This window comes from Lactuca sativa, chromosome 1 (assembly GCF_002870075.4).
Source record: "Lactuca sativa cultivar Salinas chromosome 1, Lsat_Salinas_v11, whole genome shotgun sequence".
NCBI lineage: Eukaryota > Viridiplantae > Streptophyta > Magnoliopsida > Asterales > Asteraceae > Lactuca > Lactuca sativa.
Genome location: NC_056623.2, coordinates 149,895,799 through 149,907,859, shown reverse-complemented (window position 1 = coordinate 149,907,859; position 12,061 = coordinate 149,895,799). Strand labels below are relative to the sequence as shown.

At 33.0% G+C, this 12,061-nt stretch overlaps 1 protein-coding gene across 1 annotated transcript; it reads left to right on the top strand.

The window, feature by feature from the left end:
• The first annotated feature begins 2,295 nt into the window (after window positions 1-2,295).
• On the top strand, window positions 2,296-8,857 carry LOC111915696 (disease resistance protein RPV1). The gene is made up of 8 exons (XM_023911344.2): window positions 2,296-2,458; window positions 3,054-3,897; window positions 4,240-5,368; window positions 5,860-6,183; window positions 6,261-7,157; window positions 7,241-7,880; window positions 8,015-8,077; window positions 8,603-8,857. Exons 2-7 carry the CDS (start codon window positions 3,365-3,367, stop codon window positions 8,041-8,043), a joined length of 3,552 nt encoding a protein of 1,183 aa, XP_023767112.1. The 5' UTR covers window positions 2,296-2,458; window positions 3,054-3,364; the 3' UTR covers window positions 8,044-8,077; window positions 8,603-8,857.
• Window positions 8,858-12,061: the final 3,204 nt, after the last annotated feature.

The following is a 12,061-nucleotide window of genomic DNA, read 5'->3' as shown; positions in this document are numbered from 1 at the left end:
TAATAACTAATGGTTTTTGGGTTGTTTAAAAAGTTTTAAATTGGCTTGAATTTTTTGGGGTGTTACACGATGATATTTATATCGGTATGTTATATGAATGCTTATCTGTTATGTATATGTCGACATGGTTTGTGTGTATGGTTGGGTTGAGGCGGTCCTGCTTAGTGTTGAAGGCTAATAGACCTAGGGCGGCCCGGATAGGTTGTAGGCCAGTGGAGTGTACCAGTCAGGCCGAAGGCCCGGAGAAAGGTCTAGACAGGATGAAGGCCCGGCGAGGCAGTCCAGATATGTTGAAGGTTCTGTGAGCGGTCCATACAGGATGAAGGCCCAGTGAGGCAGTCCAGACGGGATGAAGGCTCTGTATGCATGTTGTTTATTGTATTATTCTAGTTTTGTGTTGTGTGTTGGTACTGTAGGGGAAATCACTAAGCTTTGTGCATACAATTTTGGTTTATGGCTTTAGGTACTTTAGTGGACCGTAGCAAGGTGAAGGCATGACCGTACATATCGTCTTGTTTTTGGAACTTATGATTTCTAGGAAACTCTGATAATGAAAATGTTTTGAAAACTATGTCGTAAACGATTCCGGTTTTAAATAATGTTTTGGAAACAATGGTTTTTTTTTTTTTTTTTTTTTTTTTTTTTTTTTTTTGTAAAAACCTCTTTAGTAAATGGGTTGTTTTAAAAGGTTTAAATTTTTATGAAATTTTATGGATGTCACACAGATGCAAGTAAGTTTGTTGATTTATGAATGAAGGTGTAGGAGATCTTATGTAGCTAATCAATGGGGCTGAAGGTGATCTTGTGTAGCCATTAACAATGTCTACTTAGATGGCCTTTCTGTATTTGATTCTATATGACATTAAAGAATCCCACCAACTTATGAGTTTATGGGTTTGAAACAAAAGAATCATGTCGACTTTTGGGCAGTGTTGCAGAAATCGGCCATTAAACGGGGATTAATCGTTTGACGGTCTACAACTGATTACAATTAGGGGTGCCTGGTAGAAAATGGTCAAGTCTTGACGGTCCTTACTACTCTTAGGCCTGGAAAATTAAAAAATTCAAAATTTTAAATATTACATCAAAATTTACAGCAATACAAAATTTTAAATATTCAAATATTATACAAAATATTTCATATTTTCCAATTTTGAAAATTTTAAAAGTTCAAATACTTATTTTCTTAGGATATATTAAGTTTTTAAAGAGTATTATTAATAATTTAGGGTCTCTGGTTAGTTTCCGATTAATCCCTGCCTCGACCGATAAATCCCTTAACCCCTAATCGACGGCAGAGGTCTAGCCGAGCGTTTTTTACTACCTTGCTTTTGGGTGTATGGGTTTTGTTAAGATCATAAAGATGATAAAGAAGGTAATTTCGAGGTTTCTTTAGGAATAACAATTTCTGATTTTTTAAGGTTGCGTTTGGTTGTGGAAAGTTATTTTTATTTTCCAAGAAAATGTTTTGAGAAAATAAATTGAGTTTTCATTTTAGTTTTCATTGGAAACTTTAAAAAACACGTTTGGTTAGAACGGGTGGAGTTTTCATTTTTCATCTTAAAAATTTTGCAAAACTTTGAAAAACTATAAAAATCAATTTTCTAATTTACATACAATTTGGAAAAATAAAAATTTTCATTTCTTAAAAAACTTTGGAAGACTGAATGACCCAAACGTATTTTCAAAATTTCTGTTTTTCTTAGAAAATTTTCCATAACTAAACACATCCTAAGTTTTTCATCATTAATGATAAGAAAAGGTTTTAGGGTTTTTTAGAGACAAAAGTTCATATGTCGGTTTTCAGGTTTTTTTAGAGAAGAAAATCATATCTTTATTGTGTGTATGTTTTGAGGAAAATTAGAGAAGAAAATCATATCTTTATTATGTGTATGTTTCGAAGAAAACTGTAGTTAGGGACAACATTTTTTTTAACGAGAAATTAAATATTCTCCAACTTTTGTTCATACAAATCTTTCTATCAAATTAAATGATGACATGTGTTATATTAATGTATTAAAATATCATTCAATGAACATTAAATGTTACACATGTTATTATTTAATTTGGTAGGAGAATTTATAAGAACAAAAAATAGAAGCATATTTAATTTCTTTTTTTTTTTTTTAATTAAAAAAAATAACTCATAAAAAGTCTAAAATAAATTAAAGTTCACATAAATGTCATTTTTACAAATTGGAAGGACCAAATAAACAATAAATGAAAACACAAGTACCAAGAGCATAAGAGTTCTCTTTGCTGTCTGAATTCGTCTACTTTTGTTAACATTTAAATTACTTACAAAAATGAAAGAAAAGTCAACATTCTCGTCGTCTCCTCTGTCGCCCTTTCTTCTTCGTTGACTCGTCGTTTACCTGACGACTTACCGCCGTTCGCTCTCTTCGCCGTTGGTGCGCTATATCACGCTGCTTCAGGTCTCGTTGTCGTTCGTAAACAGGTATTAATTAAGGATATCGAGAATTTCTTTTATATTTTTCCGTTTATTCAAATTACTTTTTGTTCCGTTCTGTATGTCAATTAGGATATCGAGAATTTCTAACAAAACTTTGTGCATATTGTGAAAAGTTCTTGATTATTTCTTTTATATTTTCCAATTTATTAACATGATTTTTTACATGTAAATCTTTTTGAATGATATAAAAAGGGAAGCTGAACACTCATAATGAACAAGCTTTAATATTCTATTGTATAAGCTCTATTCCACTGTGCAAAACTTACTGACTAAACCAGATTGTAAGAAGTTTTGTTCTTGCCAAGTTGTTTCGGATGTTATATTTCTTGAAGCAATATTAGGATTTTGTTAGTCCAAAGTTTAATTCATAAATCACTTAATTAGCGCTCAGTTTATTTGGAAATAAATTGGATTAGGTTTTTTTAGCTACAAATTAAAAGGTTGTTTCTTTAAATTGGGATATTGCTAGTGCAAAGTTTAAATCATAAATCACTTAATTTGTGCTCCAGTTTATTTGGAAATAAACTGGAATAGATTTTCTTTTGGCTACAAAATAACAGAGGGTTTCTTTTAATTGCAGTCTAATTTACAGCATTTATATCTGCTTGAGTCAGTATACTTGGCTCATGGGTAGATTTTATTTGATCTTTTCTCGCACCTCATAAGGTTCCAGAAGGGAAAACTTGGGATAACTGAACTATGCTTCTTCTAGATGTGCATTTAGTTTTGTAAAATGAAGACACAAACCTGTGAAACCAACATTCATAACTGATGATGTCCGGAGGAAACTGAGTTTCTGAGCTTATTGGGATACACAAACATATAAGGAGAAACAAAACATATATACACAAAATTGAGCAAGGGTGAAGGGTCATCATCACATAACTTATAATGGTTGTCCTCTCTGAATTTTCAGAAGGATCTTCATCATCTTCATCAACTCATGGTCATAGATACGACGTGTTTTTAAGTTTCAGAGGTCTCGACACTCGTAATAGTTTCACTGCTTACCTTCATAAGGCTCTTGTGGATGCCAATATCACTACCTTCTTGGATGATGAAGAGATTGAAACAGGGGAAGATCTGAAACCAGAATTGGAGAGTGCTATTAAAGCATCTAGGGCTTCTGTTATTGTTTTGTCCAAGAATTATGCTAGTTCGTCATGGTGCCTTGATGAATTAGTTATGATCCTTAAGCAACGTGTGAAATCCAACCAAATTGTCATCCCCGTATTTTATCACGTTGAGCCGACCCATGTCAGGAAACAACAAAGTAGCTTCGGAGATGCAATGGCTAAGCATAGACAGAGGATGGAGGCTGAGACAAATGAAAATAAAAGAAGTCAATGGGATCAAAAGATTGATCGATGGAATAAAGCACTTAAAGAAGTTGCTGATTTGAAAGGGAAGGACGTAACCGGCAGGTAACCACTTTCTTACCCATATCTTCAACTTTCAATTTTGTTTGATCAACACATGGCATTGTAGAAACATAATGAAACCTAGTTGCCCATTAGTGAAATCTTGTATTACAGTGGTGGTCCTTTGGTCTTATTATATGAAAGTTATAACCATGCACATTAGATGCTTATATGGTCGGAACTTAGAAGTGAAAATATGATATATGTTTTATGTGAAAAACTTAATTAAAGTAATAGCTTAATATGATATAATTTTCAGTTGGGTCTTTGGATAAATTAAATTTTCAGATCTAGTTTACTAGTTTTGGGAATTGTGTTGTACTTATTATTGAAATCAAGTTTCAGGCTAGAGATGGAATTCATTGAAGAAATTGTCCAGGACATCTACCATAGATTACGTTTACCCTTAAACAGTCCTTTGCCACTGCTTATTGGAATGGAGGATTCCATTACATTGGTCACTTCATGGTTGAAAGATGCATCATCACATACGACTGACATACTCACTATTTTGGGTATGGGCGGGATCGGGAAGACATCTTTAGCCAAATATGTCTATGGATTACATTGTCGTGAATTCGAAACAAGCAGTTTTATTGGAAATATCAGTAGGAGATGTGATGAAAAATTTAGTGGGTTGCTTGAGTTACAAAAACAACTCTATGATGATATTTCAAAGGCACGTTCAATCAAAGTTCATGAGGTTTCTATATACACCTCAAAGATAGAGAATGTAGTAACTCGTAAAAAAGTGTTCCTAGTTCTTGATGATGTTGATAGTCTCCATCAGTTGGATGCATTACTTGGGAGCAAAGGTTTTCATCCGGGAAGCAAAGTTATAATAACAACAAAAGACGCATGGTTGACAGAGAGCTGTGCACTATTTAAAACAAACGTTAAACCCAATCATGCAAAACACTTTCTTCAAGTCTTAGATGAAACTCCATCACGAAAACTATTGTGTTTTCATGCATTCATGTCCTACACACCCAAGGCAAATTATGAAGAGGTGACAGGAAACTTTGTGAAGTATTGTGAAGGACATCCAATGGCTCTTGAAGTTTTGGGCAAGTCTTTACATAATCGAGATGTAGCATACCGGGAAGATTGGATAAAACAACTAACGAAAGAACCCGGTTCTCCTATAGATAATGTTTTGAGAATGAGCTTTAATTCTTTGCCATCAACAAACGATAAAGATTTGTTTAAGCATATTGGTTGCTTTTTTGTTGGAAAAGATAGAGATGTTACTGAAACGATATTGGAGGCATGTAATATAAACATAAGATCTGGGATCACAAATCTTGTTGACAGATGCCTTCTTAGTATCGGATCGAATAACGAATTGATGATGCATCAATTGCTTCAAAATATGGGAAGATTCATAGTACATCAAGAATCACCTCACAAGCCATGGAAGCGAAGTCGATTATGGTGTCATGAAGAGTCATTCAAAGTATTGAAACAAAATAAGGTAAGAGGCCATGTATACTCATTAGTAATAGGATTAAATGCAAGAAATATGATCGTACTTTCTTTGATTTGTTGATTTCTGCTTTCATTTCTTCCTATTACAACATTATACTTTGAAAAATGTACCTTGTTATTACAATGTCATTCAAATACAAAGCATTTTTGACTGCTAAATTGTATAGATTTATTAGTATATATACACTAGTAAATTTTGTATATAGTATACTAATAAAAATTTGAGAACACAATACTATAATTGGGTATATTATTCAAAGTACAGTGTCTTAAAAAGAAAAAAGAAATTGAAAGTACAATGTTGTAAACGAATTAAGTTCAAGTAGGATGCTATAATACACAAATAAATGAAAGTATTTTGCTATTTCTTGCCTTTCATTATCCCTTAGTAACATGCATAACTAATAGGTATTTTCAAAGTATTTTGTATTGTCTATATACTTATTATTATTTTTTTGTATTTACATCTCTTCATAGGGTACAGAAAATGTTCTAGGCCTTGTCCTTGATATGCGAATGCTTGAGAAAAAGAAGTTTCATGCATCATTTGAGCTAAAAACAGATGCATTAAGTAACATGGACAATCTGATGCTACTACAACTCAATTATGTGCAAACTACTGGGCCTTATGAGAATTTTTCAGAAGAACTAAGATGGTTGTGTATGCATGGGTTCACTTTAAAGTCTATACCTTCGGACTTGCCGATGGATAATCTGGTTGCTCTTGATATGTCATATAGCAATATTGAATCATTTGGAATTTGTTATAGTAATCCACAACGACTTCAAAAGAGGCAAAAGGTAATTTATCTAAGTTTATTATTTTTCCATGTTCACTTGATAAAATTCAGTACTATTCTAAGTTATCTCCATATCAGCTGTCAACTGGATTTTTCTTAGAAGACAAAAGGTTGCCTCGATCATTGAAGATTCTAAATTTAAGTTTTTGTCAACAACTTCATAGTCTGGGTGGCTTTGACCAACTCCCTGCACTTGAGAGGTTAATACTTATAGACTGCATTGGTTTGCTTGATGTTTGTGAATCAATTGAGCAATGTGTTGAACTTGTCCATGTTGATCTGAGCTACTGCAACAAGCTTGAAAATCTTCCAAGAATCATAGGCATGTTAAAGAAAGTTAAAACACTATTGATAGAGGGTTGTAATCTCAGTGAATCTCGAATCCAGGTTAAGGATATTGATTCCCCTGAAAAAAGCATAGTAATCTTTTCCCCCGCCATTCCAGAGGCTATACCAACTTATTCAAAATTGTTTACCATATCTTTACCGAGATCTTTAGTAAGCTTGTCGCTTGCAAATAATAACTTGTCGACCGAATCCTTTCCCATGGACTTCAGTAGCCTATCTATGTTAAAGGAATTATATTTAGATGATAATCCCATCGTTTCTCTGCCCTACTGTGTTAAAAGCCTTCCTAAGCTTGAGTCACTTAGTATGGTAAATTGTAATTTGCTAACGTCAGTCGATCATCTTCCACATACACTAACATATTTGGACCTTCATTCTAATTCTAATAAGCCTTTGCTACAAAAAGTTGTGTTTGATCCTGACATGTCCCCGCTCGAGTTGTCAGTAGACTGGAAGATGTTTGCAACTTCGTCATTTGAATTTGAAGGCTTAATCAAAATCCAACCAATGGCTGGTATTGATGAAAAGTTATTACATAGTTTGGGCTGGACTAAGCTAGACTTCCTTAATGAAAGGCGTGTGCGAACTGATGTTTGGTTTTCTGGACCAAAGGAATCTGAAATCCAGGTTTGCTCTTGTTAAGTATGTCTTTCTGTGGATATTATATATATATAATATGGTGATCTAATGAAGGTGGTGGTGTTTGGCAGGTGTATTATGAATTTGGAATATTCAGTACAATTTATGGAGGAGAAGAGATGCCGAATTGGATTACGGAGAGAAGCAGTGGGCCATCAATATCATTTACAATCCCATCATCTCCTAACACGTTTAGAGGATTGAATTTCTGTTGTGTGCTGACATCTCAATTTTTTCTGGAGGAGGGGTTTGGATTTGTAGATGATGTACCTCTTAATTTGCCGGTGATCATAATTAGTAATATTACAAAGAACCTCACTTGGATATACAACCATTACATTGACATAGTCTATCTAAGTGGAATGTATTTGACGTTGTCAAGCTATTGGATGTTTGGGATGAATGAAATGGAATGTGGTGATCACGTTACTATTACTGTTATCCTAAGGCAGAAACCATATGATATTGGTAGTGCAGTTACAAAGGAGTGTGGAGTGAGTTTTGTGTATGATGATGGAAAAGAAGAAGAAGAAGAAGAAGATGTGTTGGGTTATTACAAATCATGGAATCACATCATTGGTCGAGATCTCACGGCATTTCAGTCAACCACTGGAGAATACATCCTAAACAAAATTCGAATTGTGCTGCCTTATGTTGATATGGATATACCAAAATATGACAGTTTGTGTGGAGAAGGCGCCTGTTTTAAAGGTAGATTTCTTTGTTATCTATTACTTTATATCAAAAGCTGATAATAATTAAATGATAGTGCTTTAGTAATAAATAATTCATGATTTGATTTACTGTAATTGTTGTCAAGTCTTTAATCTATTTATTTTCTTTAGATGAGGTGCAGTTCAGAGCTTTCTCTTAAAGGAAGTCCAACTGACTTGAGGATGGCCCCTAAGGTACTTTTATCCCAAAAACTCTTTTCTCATCACCATAATATAAAATCACACAAACCAACAGACTTATGCTTGTGGCTCACCCAACCTTCTCGTATCTCTACAGCTCCGTGATTCTAAGTAGTCTTCTAGTTTTTCTTAATGTTTTCTAATGTTAATGGAATATGATTTTGTTTTGGTGTTGTTTTCTCCCAGAGAGTTGGATCTTTTTTATTTATACATATTTATCTCCTTAGCCAAAAACACACAGCCAATTGCACAACAGGATTGATCACATGAATGACACATATTTTTGTTAATAAACTGACCTTATAGTATATATATTTTTTAAGTAGAACATCAACCTCTTGCATAAATTATCATCCAAATCACCATCCCCTGCCTTTTGCTCTGTTTTTTTTTTTTTTTTTTTTTTTTTTTTTTTTTTTTTTTTTTATATATATATATAACTTGTGTGTATTAAGAAACCCATCATCTTCCTCCCATATGTTGTATTATAATAGTTGACATCTGATTTCTTTCATGAAGGTAATATGACTGCAGAAATTCCTCTCAAGCTCCATACATATGCTTGATGTGCTTTAAATTGATAGAAACTTATCAAGATTCAAGCAAAAAATGGATTTGATAGCTTGTCAAAATAACTGGAAAGATGAATGCTATCCTTTATGTTTGTGTAGTGATTTATGTGCTTGCAGAAAAGTAAACAAATGCACAAGTGGATGTCTTAATATATCAAATATTTCCATGAATAATAAATTTTGATGGTTTTTATAGGCTTAATTAACTCCAAATGTATTTTATAAGTGAATTTGAGAATGTAGCTAGGCAGCACCATGAAAACCATTGTTGTTGCCAAATTTATGGGTGGTCGATACCTTAAATTTTTTCATGTTGATATTTCAGCAATTCTTATAATTAGGTGTGTATTTGAAAGAAAACAATTTTTGATGATTTGATGATAATAGTTTTTTTTTCTCTTCCTTTTAATGACAGTTTACAAAGAGGGATGAGTCGACTCTGCTAGACACATTAAAAAATAGGCATTTCGAAAAAACTCGAAACCCGTTCTACCTACCCGACCCGTTCCGAATTCGGGTAGAATGGGTCGGGTAGAACGGGTAACGGGTATGAACATTCGGGTAATAGGTTAACCCGATAATAATATAGGTCGGGTTTTAGGTATGAATATTTATTTTCGGGTATACCCGAATACCCGAATTCGTTTTTTAAATAATACCAAATATACAATGCAGTCATGTACGCACACTTCAAATAAAACAAAACCCTTCGTTTCCTTCAAATGAACAACATCTCGACAGTCGACGCAAACTTGCAAAGGGAATACAACGCTGAAGCTGAAGTTCTGAACCGTCATCACAATTCTCAGTTTCTCACTATCACACGGAATGAAATTAAAAAAGTACATAACATATTATAATCATTTGTATTGTTATTATATATGTACTTGTTAATTGTATGAAGTATTTTTCTACCCGATTCTTTATTAAACCAACCAACATGTAAAAACAAAAAAATAAAGAAAAAAAATTATCAATAAGTGTCATTTAAGATATTTTCGGGTATACCCGATAATTACCCGACCTGACCTCAAACCCGAATACCCGAAACCCGAAAACCCGAATTACAATATAGGTCGGGTATCGGATATTATTTTCTTAAGGAAATACCCGTTCTACCCGAAACCTGAAAATTTTACCCGTTCGACACCCCTAGGAAAAAATATGTTTTAAGATTTAGAAGAACTACTAGATAAACATCAAGATATATAAATGTCAGCAACTTGTTAATTTTGGTATAAATTAATATTGAAGTGTTTAAAGTCTGACTTTGTTTTGTTAATTTTGGTATAAATTAATATTGAAATGTTTAAAGTCTGACATTGTTTTGCCTGTTTTGCCATCCAATAACATTTTGATTGATTGTAGAAAAAAGAAGATAAAAATAAAATGTCATAGTCCATGTGATGTGGTTTGGATGTTAGGATATAATTAAGGTCTCGAGATGAAAATGACGTTCACTCCCTTGAGGCCTTGAGATATTAATATATCATGACCTTTTTGTTTCTTTCTAGTTTCTTTACAATATATCACCGCCTCGGCCCTCATAAGCGAAAATCCTGGCATATTGAGTTTTATGTGGTTATTAATGGTTTCACGATAATATCATATGTCATTCTCTAAATGATGTTTGACCTAATAATTTACTATTCCTTTTGGGAAATTTCGCATAAGATAAGATTTTGAAATCATCTCCTTATAAGTAACCCAAATTTGAATCACGGTGTTTTCAAACATATATAACAAGGAGTTTGGGTTGTGAAATTATTATGAATTGGGCCGATTAGCACATCGCTTATGGCGAAGCCTTTACATATGTAGCAGTGAAAATGATGCGATTTTAGAAACACAAGAGACCAGAAATGAAACAATTTTCCAATTAAAATTTTAGCCTTTAGCCTTTTGTCCAATACACCATATCCCAAGAAACATGAAACAATTTTAGTTTTTTTTGTTCTTTTTTAGCCCACAATCGAAATTTGGTTACATAATAGTTTTGGTTCATAAACACAATCATAGCCATAATTTTGGACTCTTATGAATTGTGATGTTGAATTTGATTCGCCAACAAAAAAAAATCATAGTCATAAACATTCATAATAACATAAAAGAATCTTAAACATCTATGATAACAAATTCAAAGTTTAGTAAAAGTCAAATGAATATCGGCGCGGTTACTTTTTTTCAGTGTTTTAAAAAACGGTTTTTTAGTTGAACCGGTATGGTGACCGGTTCAACCAGGTTCTATAATTTTCATATTTTTTCCTATTTTTCTATACATATATACATATATAAATCATGAACTTGACGTTTAGAAGTCCAGACATAAAAAATATATATATAAATAAGTTGTAAATCGATCCAAATATATTAAAATAATATATAATCATAAGTTTTAATGTTTTACATCAATCCATATACATCGAAAAGAAATAAAATATAATACCAAAATAAAATATGGTTTCAGATGAATAAAGACATATCATAAAACTTTATAACATTTATTATGAAAATGATTTTTTTCCATGTGTTTTCATTCGGTTAAACCGGTTTTTTTGACTGACCAGGTTTTTACTAAAAACCGGTCAGTTCAATCAAATTCAGAAATCGACGTAAAATCAGTGATTGTTAAACCGCTTTCTCTCCCGGTTTCCGGTCCAACCGGTTCGACCGGCCAGTTCAAACTGGTTTTTAAAACATTATTTTTTAAGAGTGAGTTGTTAAGATAAAATTGCATCGCACCGACTTTGACTGGTCTTCGTCAAATTAAGGACCGTAGAGTCGGTTTTTGTATCGTTTTTCAGTTTGTTGCGGGTTTTTCGGTTTCTTTTAGATCTTTTTGATTTTGCTCACCCTACCCATATCCTCGCAATTCTAGGAAGCTATAGTGGATGGTAGGGGAGCCAAATTATGATGAGTTAATTTGAAAATAATTAAGGTCAAGAGTTAAATGTAAATATCCATTGTTTGTCATTATCTTTTATTTTAGTATAATGATAACTTATCAGCCAACAAAATGGTAATTACCAATAATAAAGCATAAACCCTAAGAATAAAGAGGAACCGATCATAAGAGATTCAACTCTCTTCACTCCAAAACCTCTCTTTCACATCCTCTATATTCTCTCCTTAAAAGTCTTGCAAGTCTCGGATTTCGGTAACGATCAAGCAAAGAAGAAGGTTGTGTTTATTTTGCAGATCATACTCTTAGGGTGCGACTTCATGAAATGAACCCTGGTTTGGGTTCTAGCTCATCCAAACGACGCCAAGAAGACGGTTCTAATCAAACCCGCAACAATGCCTATATTTAAGGCGAAACTATGATAAAAAGAAAATTTAGACTAAAACCGTAATATTTTGACAACGACAAGGACCATTCCTGTAATTTACTCTAGAAAATCTAATA